We start from the raw sequence: 18,706 nt of genomic DNA on the forward strand, positions 1-18,706 counted from the left end.
GCAAGCGGAGGTCAGAGTTTCAGTATGACTACGAGGTTTACCACTCTCTGGAAGAGGTAGATGTGAAGCCCACCATCTACCTACCGATTTCTCACTCTCCTCTGTTTTCTAATCTAATGCACACACAAAGTGAACAAATATCGTCACTGAGGTTGTTCTCAAACTCCCAATTATTCCATTCCACAGGTCTCTATCCCACTACCTTATGCTCTTACACACAGAGACACGCACTCTACTTCAGACACTTCACAGCGTTAGAGTGGTTTTCATGTTTTAATTTGCCTGAAAAATAAAAATGCAAATTATATCAACCCTTTTTTCCCTCCATGTTTAACTCTTGAAAATGTTGTAAACAAATCCTTGAATGACATTCACTCTTCTACATTCTTTTCTGTCCTTAAGATCCAGAGCTGGATGTTTGAGATGAACAGAACCCGCCCTGACCTGGTTGACATGTTCTCCGTCGGGAAGTCATATGAGGGAAGACCGCTTTATGTGCTTCAAGTAGGAGAGAACGCACGAGACGCACACATGAAAAATGACATACGGAGTAACACAGGTGCCTGCACACTAGTGCTACTCTAAAGCTGATGGTACTTGTCTCCTGTCAGCTAGGAAAGAGAAGTCGTCATCAGAAGAAAGCTGTGTGGATCGACTGTGGCGTCCATGCCAGAGAGTGGATAGGACCTGCCTTCTGCCAGTGGTTTGTCAAAGAGGTAGTCTTTTTTTCTTTTTCTAGTCTGCAAATGTAAATATCAAAACACTACTTCTACTGTGTGCATTGTTTGCATCAGTGCATGTTTCAGCCATGTCTTAACAGGAACACATATCTCAACACAAGCAGTCTGTGATGTTTTGTCCCTGGGATCTGGAACATCTGTTCACTTGCCATGCACGTTTATGAAAATGCTTAAGAATACCCTTTATTGTTCAGATGTTGAACTTAACCCAGACGTTTGCACAAGTTCCAACACGCCCTTAAAGTCTTAGTTAATACACCCTGAAGCGAGGACGGTACCAGACCAGAGCCTGACTTTAACTGCAAGAACCTTTGATGGCTTGTTTTATATTACTTAGATGCCAGATGAGTGGGAGCATAGTGCAACACAATGACTGCCAGAATGTTAAGATAATTAAAGGAAAGCCTATGAATATGAATTTAGAGCACTGAGTCATAGCCTATTTTAAGGACTTCTTTTATTATATACTTCTACTGACAGGTACTAATATGTCAAACTGTAGAAAATTGTTGAGAAAATAACTGCTTCCGCGTGTGCCACTATAAATAAAGTAGTAAAGCTTAGCTTGTCTAGGGTTTAATGGACTGTACCACTTACAAAACAATGTTATGTTGTGCTCTACAGTCATTGTGTTTGCAAATGCTTGCCTTCCAGTATGATGGTTTTGTTATAACTTGTGCTTGAAAGAGACAAACTAAAATACATGACTAGTTCACCTTAGGCCATTATACAGACTCACAAGTTCAGAGAGGAATTCTTCAAAGAAGGAAAAAATAATAGGAAGTGAGTGAATAGGTGAGAGAAAAGACAAATAGCAGCATAAAATCAAAAACAGTATAAATGAAGGGAAGAAAAAACAACAACAATGGAAAACATTTGACTCAGGAAAACAGTCAAAGATGCTCCCCTTATCTCAAGCAGGTGCCCTAAAATGTGAACCCACTCAAATGTAGTAACTGAGGTTAGCCACTGGAGGTCAGGGTGCCATCTTTGTTTAAGGCTTAATGCATATTAACCTTGGCCTGAGACTGAGGAAAGAGCAGGTATTAGCCCAGTACCAAGCTCTCCACATCTATAGTGTGAGTATTAACCTACTGCAGCTGTGCATTAAAAACCTGTGGTAGCATATGTAAGGTTACAAAATAATGAAAACATAACAAAGTATAACTCTACATGTGACCTACCAAGTCAGCTTACAGTAGCTGACTGGTCCAAACAGGTTAGCTTACTATGTGAATGTAAATGTATGTATATTTATAATGCTTATATGACTACCCTACTGAATAGATGTGTAATAAAATGTCAACGCAATATTTCAGCTACTTGATTTAATGTGTTCTCTCTCCATAATGAATGCAAAAGGGGAAAAAAGTCAAACCATTAAAGATTTGGTCACAAAAATGGAAGAAAAACTAGCACAGTATTTACATGCAGTTGTATGATTAAACCACAATCTAGATCTGTGTCGTCAGTTTAGTATGCTCTATAATTATACTGTTTTATATCATAATTTAAGGCCCTCAACTCATACCAGTATGACTCTGTGATGAGACGACTGCTTAACCAGCTCAACTTCTACATCATGCCTGTCTTCAATGTGGATGGATATTATTTCAGCTGGACCACGGTACTGTAGGTCTTTGCACATATACAATACAGACTAAATCTAGCTGTTGACAACTTTATTTTTCAAACCGCATGAGTACGAATTTAGCTTGTTTTCGTGGAGGGGAAGCTGGTTTTTAGACACAGTTCTACGGTATTCTGATACTTTGTAGAATGCAGGTGCAAGTACATGTATTCAGAATAACAACTGGTAACACATCACTTCATTTTGAATATTTTCAAGGCCGTATACTTTATGTTTTGTGTCCAAGTGGATCACAATTTGGACAGTAATTGAAAAATAGCAGAGCAATAACAATGTGATTTTGCTGTTATGCTGCACTTATTTATTTGAAGTATGCCCCTTGACTACTGTCTACATACCCACTCCTAGTAATAGACCAACCAGAGCTGAGTGAGTGACAGATGGATTATTTTGGAGACGTTAGGTAGCTCTGTAATCAATGAGTCTGACCATCAGCGGACACACACAGTGTGTGACAGTGTCTTTATTTGTCCCGCAGGATCGATTCTGGAGGAAAACGCGGTCCAAAAATCACAAGTTCCACTGCAGAGGAGTGGACGCTAACAGAAACTGGAAGGTGAAATGGTGTGGTGAGTTTGATAACGCTGAACTTCAGCTGAGGTCTGAGGAAAATCAACAGAATCTCCTTCTCACACTTACATACAAGTACACGGAGACACACACACTGCAAACTTGGCACGGCACTCCTTGTAGTCTGATGGAGTATTATTTGTCTATTAATTAGTTTAAGCTGTGTATAAAATATTTTTGTGGTGAAAACAATCCGTGTTTAATGTCATTTAGTCTCTGGTGGGAGGTGGCTGGAGGGTTCAGCTGAGTCATCATCCTTACGGGAGGGCCCTTAGAATAAAGTTGAGAAATTTGCAGTACAAACAGACATATGGAGATGTGGTGTGAGTTGAGAAACAGAAAGAAATTGAAGAGCCAAGTTTTGCACTCTCAAAGGAATCTTAGCACACAAATGGGCTATTTGGGCACTTCATTTAAAAGCTTTTCACTCTTTTCTTAAAGGGAAAGTGCTGTCTGCAAAATTGTATTATTTTTGCATTTGATAATAAACTAGCAGAGAAAAGGGAGTACAGTAATATATTTGGCAGTGTTGTTTGGTAGTTATGTTTATGTGGCCATGCAGTACATGTGTGGTTGAGGATTTATACTTGATGACACTTGATAATGGAAATGTTACATATTTATACTTCAGTAATGTACTACTGCATCATTGCATAAAATAGGACATAGCAAGTTCTAAGATAACATTCAGCCTGACTGAAATCCATGCTTACTAATTTACAATATTGACCAACAAATTGCTTTTACTATTTATAGATATGACTTATTTCTAGACCTACTTTGTATGCAAACATCGATGTAGCCTGTGATGTGTGGGACTACACTGTGAAAAGTAACTGGGAAGTAATTCATTTCATCATCATTTTTCTTCAAGTTCTACATTGTGTTCTATTTTATTTGAGATGCTGTTTCCTGCTAATCATTTTGGAACCTTGTCTTTGGCTTCTGTTATCCTTGGCATTATAATGCAACTTTGGTGATTTCAGTCTGTGTCTGCTTGGTCACTGTGTCTGGATTGTGTCCAGAATCTAAAGAGTCTAGATCATAGCCTAACTGAATGGAATATGACCAAATGTTTGATTTGTGCATCCAAATCTGCAGCTTAATGCATCCTGGTGTAATTAAGAGAATGGCATCCCCCCCCCCCCTGTCCTTCCCCAGATGAGGGTGCCTCCTCTCATCCCTGTGATGACACCTACTGCGGTCCCTACCCAGAGTCCGAACCTGAAGTCAAGGCTGTCGCCAAGTTCTTGCGCAAGCACAAGAAACGTGTCAAAGCATATATATCCATCCACGCCTACGCCCAAATGCTGCTTTACCCCTATTCCTACAAGTATGCCACTATCCCCAACTTCAACTGTGTGGTAAGAGATCCTTTTCTTGATAATAAATAAACACGACACATTACACTTTATATGGGATAATATTCTTATCCATCACTTTCCAGTGGCCTAATGCATGGTTATATGTTACTGGAACGCCTTGATATTAAATCCTACTCTGAAGACATATATAGGATCACTGATAACCTCGCCTTGTGCTTTCACTGTCCAGGAGTTAGCAGCTCAAAATGCAGTGACAGCCCTGTACTCTGCATATGGAGTGAGGTACAGATATGGACCTGCCTCCACAACTCTTTGTGAGTACTGTTCTTTTTCTCTTCATTGTATCTTCCAAGTTTAGAAAATGGGACCAAACTGATGAATTGTCACGTCGTACCTGTTGTTTTGTGCTCTCCTTCCAACCTCATCTGTGGTTTCTTCAATTGCAGACAAGGAAAATGGAAGCTTATTTGTCTTAGGAAGTAGGGAGAAGTGCAGTTTAGTCTTAATGTACTGCTTGAGAGGAGCTAAATGCAGAGATGTGGATGTGGCACCAATAGGAATGAAATGCTTTCAGATTCACGTTGTCTGCAGTGGTGGAAGAAGTATTTAAATACCGGTAATAATAAAGTAAAATAAAGGTAGCAAGAGCACACTCTAAAAATACTGGATTAGAAGTAAATGTCTTGCATTCAGAAATTTTCTTCTGTAAAAGTACGGAAGAATTAGCAAAGTACTCATTTTGCAGAGGGATCCTGTCAGTGCTACAATATTATATAATCAGATCATCATTATTTATGTATTGATATGTAAACTGTACTTGTTGTATGTCATTTTGTACTTGGTTAAGGTGGAGCTAATATTTACAACTTTTTATTAAGTGTAACAATGCATCATATTTTATAAACTGTTCATATACGCTTTGTGTGTAAAATCTTAATCTGAAGAGTAACTAGTAACAGAAGTTGTTAAAGCTGGTGGAGTAAAAAGTACATTATTAGTAAAGTACAAGTATCTCAAAATTGTACTGAAGTACTGTACTTTCAACATACAAACAGTCACTGGCATTGTTACTGATTTACATTATGAATTATTACATAACAAAAGACTCTTCTGATTTTCTTATTCTGTTTGTGTAACTTTTTCACAGATGTTAGCTCAGGCAGCTCTATAGACTGGGCCTACAGGAACGGGATCCCGTATGCATTTGCATTTGAGTTGAGGGATACAGGATACTTCGGCTTCCTCCTGCCTGAATCCCTGATCAACCCGACCTGCACTGAGACTATGAGGGCAGTGAAGGCCATTGCGTCAGGTCTACTGAAGAAGTGTGAGACAGACAAGGACAGATTTCCATATATATGACTGCACTGCAGATCCCACCGGAGCTCCACCCTCAGTTACTTAACTCAACACCTCATATTCCTCCCAGATATTATCAGGCAAAGAGCAGAATAGGAATAGCAGAGCATAGATTTTAATTTGCGTTTCCATGTTCTTGAAGTTGTTCACCTTATTTTCCTATTCTGATAAGATATGAACTGATGGTGGTGGGTTTTCTGTGCTAGGAGCGATGAATACTACCAGTGACCAGCCTGTTAATATACAATAAGATCCCACATACAGTGTCAGAGAGCATCCTGCTGGATCAGTGGGCCGTTATGTGTCCCATCATTTGTCCCATGCTAATTCTGTGTTGCTCTTCTCTTACAAAAAATAAATAATGCAGACTTTTCCATAATATAAGCTTTTAACAGTCAACGGTGGTAATGTGAGCACTTGCCATGATACAGCAGCACTTTTTTTAAAGAAACAGCTATGGTTTCAATGTCTTCCAAAATGTGTTATGTTAAACTTTCACAAGAACTGTTTTTAAGGAATATAAACCCATCTCTATTTTTATTCTGGTTGCTTTTTATTTTGAAATTAGTCCTACCAAGTGCCAGTTTAGACTTTCAACTATAAGGTTAATGTACTAATGCCTTTATAACTGCAACATTTTGGGTTGTTACATAATATACACCTGACAATGGTCAGGTCTTGAGTTTGGTTTAAATTGAGATGTTATTTTGTTAGATTTTGTTTTTTGGAAAGAATGACCTGTCACTTCAGAAGCTCACCGTGTCATTACTCAGGTATGGATCAATGACAGAGTCAGAAATGTTTACTTTTGACAGCTTATGTGCTTAATGTGAGATTCTAATAAATATCTGACTTGTTACAATACACCGTAAATGTTTATTTTGTCACATTAACCTCATCTTTCTATCTCTACTCAAACATCCTCCTCTTTTTCTGTGATACTCTTTATATCCAGTCTGATTCTGCAGCTCTGCTCTTATTTATGGATTCAGAAATGGTGGAACCGACACATAAGACATCCCAAAGTTAAAGTGAACTCTGCCGCCCACAACTGCCAAATCTGGGTTGTCAAATTGCCAGATTTCCTGGAATGTATTTTCTGCTGGACGTTGCTAAATGTTGCTCAAGGCTGCATAAACCCATGTAGCAATACTAAACATGTAGGTTCACATAGTCGTAGGTGAAGTATTAAACAAAATGATGGTAGGTCTATATAAACTGGTACAATGATAGCTGTAACAAGGATAAAGTTATAAATGGACGTCTAATAGTCAAGTCTAATCAAGAAAATGTAGGCCCATCTCCAGAACATCAGACTGAAGCCTGTTACTACCACTCCTAAACTGACTGAAAAATGTTTTAATGTATTGACTAACTACAGAGAACAAAGAAATCTGAGTAATTAATGTTTTAAGATTATTATTTTTTATGGAAGGAAAAAATATGCCTTTATGCACGGTTAGGGGTGACATTAAAAATTCAATTAGAGGCTCTCAAGTGGGAAAAATCTTTTTAGTAAATATTTGTGAGGGAGAGAATCAGATTAAGATTGTTTTCAGAAATCCTGCACACGCTGAAGCTGGCATGCTTGGTTGTTTAATTCATAATATGCATACATTAATGCCAGTTATTTAGCATGCGACTTCAATAAAGCCATATAGGCTTACACGTGAAGCTTAGCTGTAAGACCATACCCATGACACCTCTCCTCTCTCTCTCCCTGCTGCCTCACTGCGGCCGCCCTCAAACGTACGTGACGTCGTTTCCTCTCCAACATGGCGCAGGAGGCAGGTCGTTAATGGAAATCTGAGGGATTTACCCCACCTTCTGTGTTTATTTATGTTTGTCTGTTAGGGACTCTGCGGCTGACATTTGTAGAGGAATACATCTCCATTCGAGGCGGCTGCAGCCCACCTTGGGACCAGGCACACCTCGCCCAAAATTCCGGTGCGACATGTTTGAGGGCAAAAAGACGAAAAACATGTTCCTTACACGAGCTTTGGAAAAGATCCTGGCCGACAAGGAGGTGAAAAAGGCTCACCATTCGCAATTGCGTAAAGCCTGTGAGGTGGCACTTGGTAAGTTACCTTGTTTTAGCATCACATTTTAGCAAGCTCGAGCTCATTGATTTAGACACGTCATGCACCCTTTCACTTGTTATCCGGTTATTCTGCAACAATGTCGCAGTGTTTGGCGACACGGAGTATTTTCCATTCATTAAATACTGGCAGATGATATTGTGTCATTGTCTTGCCTTACAATTCAGCAAAACCTTCGTTTTTAATTGACGTGGCATGGGCTCCGTGGAAATGATTCCGTATAAAACACGGAAATGGTGCAGGAGGGGTGGGTGTTTGCAACACCGAACCGATGCTGCGAAACTAGTAGCGATGTGAGAATAGGCCGACCACTGGATAGAAAACAAAGTTGTTAACGGCTGTATCCGGCTTCAATATCAAGCCCACAACTACACCTCATACATTCGTCAAGTGTAAACTACAACTATTTAAACTGCTTTGTTTTATGTGTTTAATCCCATAAAAGGTGAGATGTTTGTGTCTCTTCCTGGTAAACAAGAGACGTAGTCGTGCCCGTTCAGTGCAGGGAGTGTCGGAAGACATTTGTCTTTCATTACATTCTTTTGTTTATAGGCCAGTTTAATCATTGAACACTCTGGGTTCTCCTCTTCATCACTGTGTTGTAAAACTACATGTGAAGTCAGGACAGTGAAAGCAGAAGGTGGCAGCTGTCAGTAGCGCCTCCATGCTAGAACAATGTCAAACTGTCTGAAAATAATACGATGTTATTTCCGGTCAGGGCTAAAATAAAATTACAATTTTACACGTGATACTGACCAGCTTCCCCAAAATATGAAAATACCGAAGTGATATGAAATAAGAACTAATTAATATGACAGACTTTCTCCTCTTATAGGGTGTTTTTTCTCAGCAGTACAAAGCTGTTGTCGCGTTGACCTCGCTTTTACTTTGAAGTCAACATAATTTAATATCCGGTTTTAACTTAACTTATATATGTTAGCTTTATGAAACTATTTGTTAGCAGGTGTATTTTTCGACACAATATTTAGAGCAATTAAGATACAACCAATATTCAAATTGGATCAGAGCAGATATAAATTTACCTTTTTATAATACCAAAGATAATTTTTATTTCACATCCCAGACTTTTTAGAATCTGGCCTGTGTCTTGGAACAAGCTGGGGTTTGTCCTGATATAGGGAGTAATACGACACTACCTGAGAAACAATGAGTCCATGTTGGGCAGCAGCCACACATCCTACCTGCCCCAACAGTTGCTCCTTTTATCAGCTCATTCAGCTGTTGTACGGTTTTGCAATGTCCTCCTTGTCTAGGCGTGCTCTGATGTTTTGTAAAACCAACCCACCCACACAAATTATATATTTCTTCCCCCCCACTTGACTATCTGCAGAGCAACAGAAAAAAACTGGGAAAAAGGTTAGCCTTCATTGAGAGAGGGAGGCTCTCTCTATCATGCATTCAAAGGGAAAATACTCTCTAAATAAGAATTTGCGTAGTGCTGCTCCAGTTGTTTGTGGAGAGTCAGTGTTGTGTCTTTACCTGGGAATCAGAGCAGAAAGACTTTAATAGATGATGTCACCAGTTGACATCCATTGTAGGTAAATTAGTCACTCACCCAGTGGGTTTTATTGAAATGTAGGTCGTCCAACTGTGAGTCAGAATATAACCATAAACCAGTAAAACCATCATGTCTGTCATATGGCATCCTAGCAGTTGTTCCATTATTTAATATTTATGGAGCAGATCCATATATTTTCTTACATAATTACTACAGTCTGTGTCTATGTTACTGATTGTAATTCACCAGTTAACAACGACTTCTGTTTTAGGGTGTAATTTTCCGTAACAAAAATCAGTATTAGTCACGGTTGAGGGTCTTCTCAGGTCAGAAAAGGAAAGAATAATATTCAGGAAAAACCCTGTTCAATAGTACAGTGCAAAAATGAAGTTGTGGTACAACATCTTATCATAATTACTTGTCTGTGCCGACTTCACATTGAGGCTCAGTCATACCCTAAAAAAAATCTCCTAAATGAGAATCTCTGCAATGAGCATAGCAGCACTACAGTTGTAGTGCATATCAAAAACAACTGGGTGACCTAGTATACTGAGTGACTTACATAATCCCCTCTAGCTCTTGGGGCGCTGAGACATCTCAGAGAGAGTGCCTGTGCCACTGAAAGTTGACACTGTTCATAACTAAGTATTGTTTGGAGCGTTCCCTTTATTGTTGTAGCCCATTTATTTTTTTCATTTGCAGCAGCCCCTGGTAGGGAATCGCTGCAGGGATTTAATGTATGGGAATGAGGTATGAGGGTCTGGCTAATGGTGCTTTCAGACCAAAAGCGAAGTGAGCGTCGGGGCGGTGAGTTTACATACAAAGTCAATGCAAAGACTCGAAGAGCCGCGATTTCCTGTCGGGTGGCGCGAAGCGATGCGAAGGGGGCGGGGCCGGCGATGCAAAGGCAACGCGAAGGAATTCGCATGTCACGCAGAAGTCTCATGACGCTGAGTCGCGATAGCCTATTAGTGTTGAGATTGACCGTAAGTCACCGAGGCTTCAGTGCGTTGTGTGGAGAGGGCCAGGCAGAGCGGGTGACTGAAAATCTGCTAGCCGGCTGAGAGCTGCTAAACGTGGGGGAGAGAAGCAGGGAGCAGCGCTGCAACTATTGGACAAATAAACCCCCCTAGTCGGATTCTGCTCTGACAACTACGCCGTTTACTCGTGGGAGGAGCTCGTAGTTAACTGCTTTTTACTTTAGTTTTTGGGATTTCAATGTTGATTTATCTTCACTGGAGCTTCTCAGCAGCTAGGTTCCTTGCACATCCGGTTCCAGTGTTGTTGTTAGCGTCATTAGCTCTGTCGGACTAGGACTTCATATTTATATAAAAACTGGACATTGCTGGGAGAAAAGAAAGCGAGGAGGTTGAACTACGTGGTGAGTTCAGAATACATGTGTATGTAACTTTATTCCAGCTATCATTGTACTTTACTGTGACCAATTTAGCATAGAATAGCCCTGATCGATCCGAACTCCATTCAGAAAACAGACATTTTAGAAGTTGTTATCCTGCTGTCTTGCTGACATAGCTGACAAAGCATGGATTCATATGTTTAACAAATCTGCATCATGTTGTAGGTATTTTGGCATCAGTTTAATCTGTTTATTGCTATTTAATCACAGCAAAATGTTTACTTTGGGTTCACACAGTTGTAGTAAAGGCGAGTTGTGTTTAGTCACGTTATCGCCTTAAAATCGCCTTCTCGCGTTGTGTGTGAACACTTGCAGCGAATGTACTCACGCGAGGAAAGTGTCGCGAGGCAAAAATTCGCGGTTGGTCTGAATGCGGCATAAGGCTACCTTGACCAGACAGTCGTCGCTCCTCGCTCCTAAACTGACCTTTCTCTTGGAGTATCAGAAAGTCACTCGGCAGCAATTTCCCAAAAAGAACACCATCTAAATTTCTCACACACTCTGAACCGCAGGGGAGCAAGGTCGTATTATCTCTGGATCACACCGTCTGCTTCTTTGAGAGGAGCTGTCTGATGGAGAGGAACAGGGAAGGGAAGACTGACGGTTAACTCAAAATATCAAAGGTTTTACATGTCCACCACCTCTCAGAAGTAAGAGACTTTGGGTCATTGTTGCCACACGCTGCTAGCTTCCTATGATACTGGCTTTGTGGATTGTCCCATTGTTTTATTTATTCAACCTGTCCTCTCTGACTTGAGAGTGAGTCATACTGTGAATGTAACAAGCTAAATCAGGGGACTCTGTACAAGCTGCCACACTAAGAGGAGTGAGAACTTGTTTCCAGGCTAGTAGTCACTTAAGGTGTTGAGTCCTGCTGAGCACATGCTATACTGCTTATTATCTCTATCTCCATAGGGTGTTTGATCGGAGGCTCAGCTGCAGTGATCATAGCAACCTGCAAAAAAATGTTGCAGCTGCGTTCTTGATGCCTCCCTTCAATTTTTGTTAAATGCAGATGCATCTGTTCACATTCTGGAGGCAGCCATCAGAAAGAGAAACCCATCTATGTCTGAAGCTTTGTTGTATACTCAGTGTCTTTTGTTTTTCTCCTCACAAATCACTGAAGATATTTACGTTGTGCATTTATCTTAAATTGAGAGGCCCATACGGTATAGTGCGGACACTTGCCTGCTAACTCTAAGCAGACAAGGAGTAACATGGTCATCTCATTGGATGTTTATTGCCACCTGAGGTCCTTGGTTTGGTCCACCACCTCCTGAGAAAAGCTCCATTTTCTTCATCAGGAACTTGTTTACCTCAGAAGTTTCACTCTGGGCAAGTAAGGTACACTTGGCTTCTCTGGGCCTATTTGCTAGAAACGGCTGCTTTTACTTTTGGGTGTATGTGAGAGCAGGGTTATTTAACTTTATACCAGAAAGTTGTGTTTTGAGTGAGCGTTACTGTTGTCAATGGCTTGTCAGCTCGCTTGCCTGAAAATATAACTGTTTGAGTGCCTGTAGTGTGTTCCCAATAGTCTGGGGAGATTTAACATTCATTAAATCTGGTTGTTTTGCGACATGGGGTGGTCCATGCCCCATCAACATCCCGGATCAAGCACTTGGTAGTCAGTCCATGTTCCAAGCTGTGAGCGCAAGACTTAGGCAAGATGAGAGGAACTGGACTCTTACATCGATGATGCTTGGTGCTCAAACGCAGTCAAGGTGGATTTGTTTCCCAAATGTCAGACTGTTGCTGCTGTTTACATTCACCCCAGATGCAAATTCAAATAATGCACTGTGGAATGTTTGGGGTGTATATGTGTAGCCTATCTAAATAACCGTATATACTGTTTTATTTTATATGTTAGCATATTTTAATATAGGCCTACACTTAATATGTTGTGTGTGTAGCATGAAGGAACTACAAAATTAGTTTCATTATGCAGCCTTGTGCTGTGTAATGACTAATAAACCACTATTGGCTAGCTGCTGTATTGAATTGGTCCACTGACTCTTGGCATGCATGTATGGTAGTGATTGCTTCCCTTTAATTGATTCATTAGTCCTCATCTCCACTAATTAATCCTCAAATTATTATTATTAATTATTGTAAATAAAGCTCCAGAACAGGGATGCCGAGATTAAGCCGTGTCCTTAATTTATCCTCTGCCACATATGACCAGTAATAATTTAATATTTAAAGGCTTAAGCTTTTTCAACTGTATATAAAAGCTAGCAGAAGTCCCCTCGTCCATGATCAATTAATCATTGACGTCCGTATTCACAGTGTACTTCAATTTCAACTTTTCATTATTTAGTAATGTTTCCTGCTCATACATTGGGTTTACTGTAAGATTTAATTTAGCCACATGGTTAGATAGCTACCACTCACGGCACTAAATTTGTGGCATAACTGTGGCAAAACATTTTCCCATCCAAGGTTAAATGAACCTTAAACAAAAGCTGCAAACACACAAAATCAACACGAGTTTACACGCTGTTCTTTTGCACCAAACACAAGGCCACCGCCTGCATGGGCCAGTTGGCAAATGTACTTCTGATCATTAAGGATGGCAAACACATGCTCCCCCATGATAAGCTGCACCATAGTCACCACACGCTCACCCATGATAAGCACCAGGCTATAAACAATCCCGTTTGTTAATTAAGGTTTTTACCATGACTCCCAAAAGACCCACACAGCCTTCCCAAAATATGAAGTGCAGGGGCTGAGTGCTGCTGTCAGGGGCAAGCACTCTCACTGAATAATAAAAGCTTCCGTGATTTGTGCACCTGACAACCTTTTTACCAGCATCCTTCATAGTCCTGACAGGAATGTATCAACCCAGAAGTTGAAATTAGGCCATTTCATTCTGATTTCCATGCAGCAAAGGCACACCAGGTTACCTGCTGATGAAACTTGCAGGCATTGCTGGGGATGAGAAAGTGTAAATGAGGGGATAGGTGGCAGCCGTCAGCCACATTTTGATGCCACCTTTGTTTGTCGGGGTGCTGTAAATGTTCGTGGCACTATGAGTTATCCGAAGGCTGTTCCACTGTTTGACTAAAACTGGGATCAGATGTATGTGCAGTTCAATTCAAATTCTTCAGACATCTATACCTTCTTCCGAAGTGGAGCTAATGCATGCCAGATGAAACTACGTAAGAGAAGCAGACATGCTTTGTGGCACGTGTCTCCTCTTCTAGTCTGTTGTCAGCCAAAGGTGACGTCTTCCAACTAGCCTTTTTGTGTCAGACCACCAGTATAAAACCCAAAGGAATTAAATGTTAATAAAAACACGAGATCAGCAGGTTTCTTACATTTGAGAAGCGTGATCCAACTAAAGTTTGGTCTTTTTGCTTGATAAACATTTTAAAAGTCTTAATTTCTTATCAGTGTTGTCGTCAACTCTTGTCTCAGCACTAGTCTGTTGTTTCATGAAGACTGATAGAACAGGACAAGAGTCTGAATGTGCTGTAGGTGTTTAAAAAGTACAGTAAATGTGTTGAGACCAATTGTTCCACAGTCAAGTGTGCTGCTACATTTGCCCTGAAGGAAAGGGCGAAATGAGACAGGGTGAGGCCCCCCGTGCCTGGTTTCTGTCTCGTTCCTCCCCTCCAGACTAAGTGCAGACACATAAGCTGGTTGAAACCCTAAAGGTTGACTGGTCTTCAAATAATGAGCAGTGGGGTAGTGAACATGGCAGGGCCTGTGCTTGCTCTGAAAGCATAAATAATCCTTTTATCTATACGGAGACAATAGTTTACGATTTAGAAGGGAGAGTCTGGGTTCCACTTTTTATTTATTTTCTTACACTGATACCTCCATACATAATACATTATTTCTTTCCACTGATGCCTCCTTCAGTTCAGGTGATAAATTAATTATAGCGCAAACAGATGAGGCGAGTGGAGAGAAACCCTCCCCTCCCCCTTCCTCTCTGTTTCTGTTTCATCTCATGTTGCTTGTTTTTATTAATATTATCTGTCTTGTATTGATCTATCATCTGTATTCATTTAAGTAAAGTAGGTGCAAAGCAAATAATACATCACCGCTACTGAAGAGGATGGAGGGATGAAGTGGCAGTTAAAAAAAATAGGAAAGCCTGTGAGTCAGGAGGCAGTGTTCTCAGAAGACCTTAGGATCTTAAAGTTGAACTGAAATTAAAATAAATTTTTGCTACTAAATCAGTGTATAATGTGTATTTGTGGTTTGTTTTTGACTGACTCCAGTAGACGTGGATCCTGCCTGACTACTTTGAACCCCAATACGAGCAGACAGCTTGGATGATATCTCTCAGACGGTCCTTGCTGCCCACGTATCCCAATCCATTGTTTCGCCAATTAGGGCAGCAACTAATGATTACTTTTGTAGTCGACTAATCTGTAAATTATTTATTCGATTATTCGACTAGTCACGATTATTTTTGTCACCCCCTAACCCTAATTAAACAATTTAACTAGTTAAACATCTTTCAAGGGAATTATTGATGTTCAACACAAAGCCTAACTAGCTATCGTTATCATTAAGTGAACAAGGTTTACTACTCAGAATGAACCCTGGTATAAATGCCAGGCGGAAAATAGGGAAGAAGACGAGACAGCGTAGGCTACTGCTATAATTCAGTGATTTACTATTGCACTTAACGTGTTTGCTAATACAACTAAAAGAGCGTTCTCTTAGCCAGCATCATCCATGAGATCTCAAAACCAAGAATGCAAAGAACTATGGAGAGGCTGCTCCAAGATAACAGCTAGGCTTTATCACCCAAAACAATAAGCTCACGATCTGATTTATTAACAAGTAGGTTTTAACTTTATGACCAGAGAATGTTCTGTATGATGTATGATTTACTTTAAAATGTTAAACCATTATTCTGATTGTAACAACAGAGGCATGAACATTGAAACTATCTTAAAGTTGTGGCCTTTCCTTTGTCGCTCTGTTGTTGCTGCTGCAGTGGTCTGTGTAACTGGGACCAGGCTCTGTGGGCGTGACTGGCCGGCCGGCTGGCACCGCTAACCTCGCGGGCGCTTGTGGAGCTTCTCAAATCCAAAAACGTTCGAGCAAATTTTGGATTCGCCATCAACTTTTGTAAAACTGCCAATATTCAAGTTTCACACAGTTGATTTCTCGCCTCAAATCCTCTCAAAAGTGCATTTAGTGATGAAATAGCGTAGGAAACTTGTAAAAACAAAAAAACATTCTGCTGTCAGCCTCTTTCTCTGCTGCTTGAATGTTGTTAATGTTTCTTCTTTGTGAGTAGTCTTACAGTTGTGCAGTCATGGCAGAGAGTGGAAGCGATACTGCCCCCAGCCCTTCCTGTAGTGCATTGCAGTTAGAAATGAACAACCAGAAATGTTCTTAGGAAGAAGATTGCTATCTCTCCCTTAAACAGCCTCTCTGTAATGACACAATGAAATTTCACGTCAACGTTTATTTATAATCAACGTCGTCGATTACGTCGACTAATCGCTGCAGTCCCATCATCCATATTCTCTTCTCTTTCTTGTTGTTTCCCGTGTCACTTTTCCCATGTTTTTTGCAAAACCACAACGACTTCAAGATTCCCGATTACAGGACAGAAATTTGTGTAGCATGAACAGCACAGCGATCTGACCACTTTGAAAGTTATGTAGTGTGACCCAGACCGTAGCACACAAGGGAGGTTAACAGCGGGTCAGCTCGCAGCGGCAGCTCCCAAACCCCTGCGAAGGGAGGCTTGAAACTTAAAAGCTGGTTCCACAAATTTGTCCAAAAACTACATTATCTTCTTTTAAAGTATGCAGTAGAATGCACGATAGCTGAAATATCATTGTCGTTTAAGTTTCGTTTCACCAAAAGTGATGAGAATTCAAAATACTGCTTGACTTTAACTGCAAGCCGAAAAAGTGATCTGGTTTCGAAAGTCTCATATAGAGAAAGCTTGGTGAAGTTTTTACTCCGTCATAGCTTGCCGCCAAGCATGCTGGGACCTAAATGAGGGCAGGTTGGATGAGAAAGGGCACTTTGGCTGAATGAGTTGAGGAGGATGCAGTCCACAGCACACATATTTATCTTCCAGTGGCTCGCTATTAATCTCCAGCTTGTGCAGCAGAGTCCTGCACAATAAAAAAAAACTCATTCCAGAGGAGAGAGAGTGCAATTCATAGCGTTGGAGCAGAAAAGTGCCAAATCATGTATCAGCAGCGGAGTTATTAAAGATGAATTCATTCAATAACAAAGCCAACAGCTGAGTAATCAAAGCCTTGTGGAGGCCGAGTGCTTTGTGACTTTTTGGCTAGAAAATGAGAGCCTTGATTCAGCCATGGCAGTGAGACTATTGATTTAAACAAAGGCTTATGCAAGTGCGAGCGAGGGGTTTGGTTAGAAACATATGCACTCAGATGTAAAGCACACATACAGGCATGCTCGCAGAGCGCACACACGATTAGGTAGCCCAGACAACCTCTGGCAACCTTTGTTTCCTTCTTCCCCTCTAAATGTAATTACTGCTGTGCAACCTTTCGTTTCAGCCTGGACAATAGAAATGTCAGGGGTCTGATTTTTCTCAGGCTCTCTGTGGTGGTCACAGCTGCCCTGTGTTTATCTGTGTTTAGTAGGAGGTGGAGGTGGACACCTACACGTAGATTCATCCTCAGATTAGACAGTCTTAGTGGCGCAAAGCTGCAGCGTTGACTTTATAATTATGCCTATGGACATTATCTTACTACAGACTTCTCAAAATGCTGTTGCTCGATGAATGAATACACCGGAGATGTAATGATGTTCACAGCCTGGATAGTGGGGTCAATGTTGGACTCTGAATGGAGAACTTTTTACATCTCACACCATCATAAGGCCACAGTTTATTTCCATCTGAGCCTCCTTTTCTTGTCCCTTCAGTTTGTCGGTCTTATCGTGTCCCACCACACTCACACACCATCTTTCTCTTTACCTGCTTGAATACCACCGTTAGTGGTCCTCCATATCTGGAGACACACAGTCACCGTGACCACCATGTTTTACTGAGGTGAAAGCTATCGGGCCCTGGATTGAATTCTACAAAGTGGTTTAGAGCCAACCATGGGATCCATGCCAGATGCGGATGGGCTCTAAGCTCTTTGAAATGGAAATGGTACTGCAGGAGGCTGGGTGCTCTTTCTCAGTCTCCAGCTGCTCACTCAGGTGATGGAAACTGAGTCAGGGTATGACCTCTAACCTCTCCTCTGTGTGTGTGTGTGTGTGTGTGTGCGTTTGTAGAGATTGTTGTTGAGCCCATTAGAAGGAGTTTCTGTTATCATACTGCAGATTTATTACCCACCCAGTGGGCAGGAAGTGATTAGCATGTATTGAAATCCTTTCCATTTTTCCTTCCCTATGCTTTTCCCTTTCTCTACTTCTTCTAGTCCTTCTCTGGCTTTAAATGCAAAATGCCACACACAGAAAGAACCAAAACATGTCTCACTACAGTGTTCTAATGAGACCTAGCATACTGTAGTAGCCTTGTAATATGAGCACACACATACAAATACACTCGCACAGCACGCGGACACAATCCACGGAGCTGGCGAGAGACAGGTTTTATATAGCTGATTTGTTCTGGAAGCCAGCCTCGTCCTTGTCCCTGCTTCCTCTCGCTCTCTCCCTTTTCTCTCCTCTCTCTATGTATAAACCCGCTGTCCCCTCCCAGCGAGCTGTTTTCTTGCTGCTGGTCTTGTGTCGTCCTGCAGCCCATCTCCAGAGAGCTGTCTGTTTATCTCTGTCCCTCCTGCCAGTGGAGCAGCCGTGTGCAGGCTCTGCTGTGTCTTAATTGATGAAATGTTAGAGCTCTCATGAGATTTTTGCTGTGTGTGTGTGTACTGTATTTGTGCATGTTTGATAGGGATTCTGTGTGTGAACATCTTGCTGGCAGAATATCCACTTATTGAATTAGTGTTGATCCAACAGCTTTATTTGCCCAGGTGTGTGCAGCCCTGTCACTGTAGTGTTGTCTTCTTTAAATGATACCATTCAGAAGGGGCTAGGAGAGAGTTCATTAAGTGTA

The 18,706-nt window shown here is 41.0% G+C and overlaps 2 protein-coding genes across 6 annotated transcripts in view; both read left to right on the forward strand.

The window, feature by feature from the left end:
- The window catches only part of cpa6 (carboxypeptidase A6), a 22,310-nt gene extending 15,837 nt beyond the window's left edge, over positions 1-6,473 (forward strand). Inside the window, exons 9-11 of the mRNA XM_046049344.1 lie at positions 4,123-4,325; positions 4,516-4,600; positions 5,434-6,473. Of these exons, the coding sequence (XP_045905300.1) occupies positions 4,123-4,325; positions 4,516-4,600; positions 5,434-5,648 (503 nt within the window). The 3' untranslated portion in view covers positions 5,649-6,473. The remainder of the gene's footprint in view (positions 1-4,122; positions 4,326-4,515; positions 4,601-5,433) is intronic.
- Positions 6,474-7,363: 890 nt separating this feature from the next.
- The window catches only part of arfgef1 (ADP-ribosylation factor guanine nucleotide-exchange factor 1 (brefeldin A-inhibited)), a 52,672-nt gene continuing 41,329 nt past the window's right edge, over positions 7,364-18,706 (forward strand). For 3 of the 5 annotated variants that reach the window (XM_046066899.1, XM_046066890.1, XM_046066908.1), the window contains exon 1: positions 7,500-7,723. In XM_046066899.1, coding sequence (XP_045922855.1) covers positions 7,600-7,723 — 124 coding nt within the window. In that variant the 5' untranslated portion in view covers positions 7,500-7,599. Of the gene's footprint in view, positions 7,395-7,416; positions 7,724-18,706 lie in introns of those variants that run through there. The other 2 variants (XM_046066924.1, XM_046066915.1) reach the window with 2 other exon arrangements.

The sequence above is a fragment of the Micropterus dolomieu genome, linkage group LG01, assembly GCF_021292245.1.
Source record: "Micropterus dolomieu isolate WLL.071019.BEF.003 ecotype Adirondacks linkage group LG01, ASM2129224v1, whole genome shotgun sequence".
NCBI lineage: Eukaryota > Metazoa > Chordata > Actinopteri > Centrarchiformes > Centrarchidae > Micropterus > Micropterus dolomieu.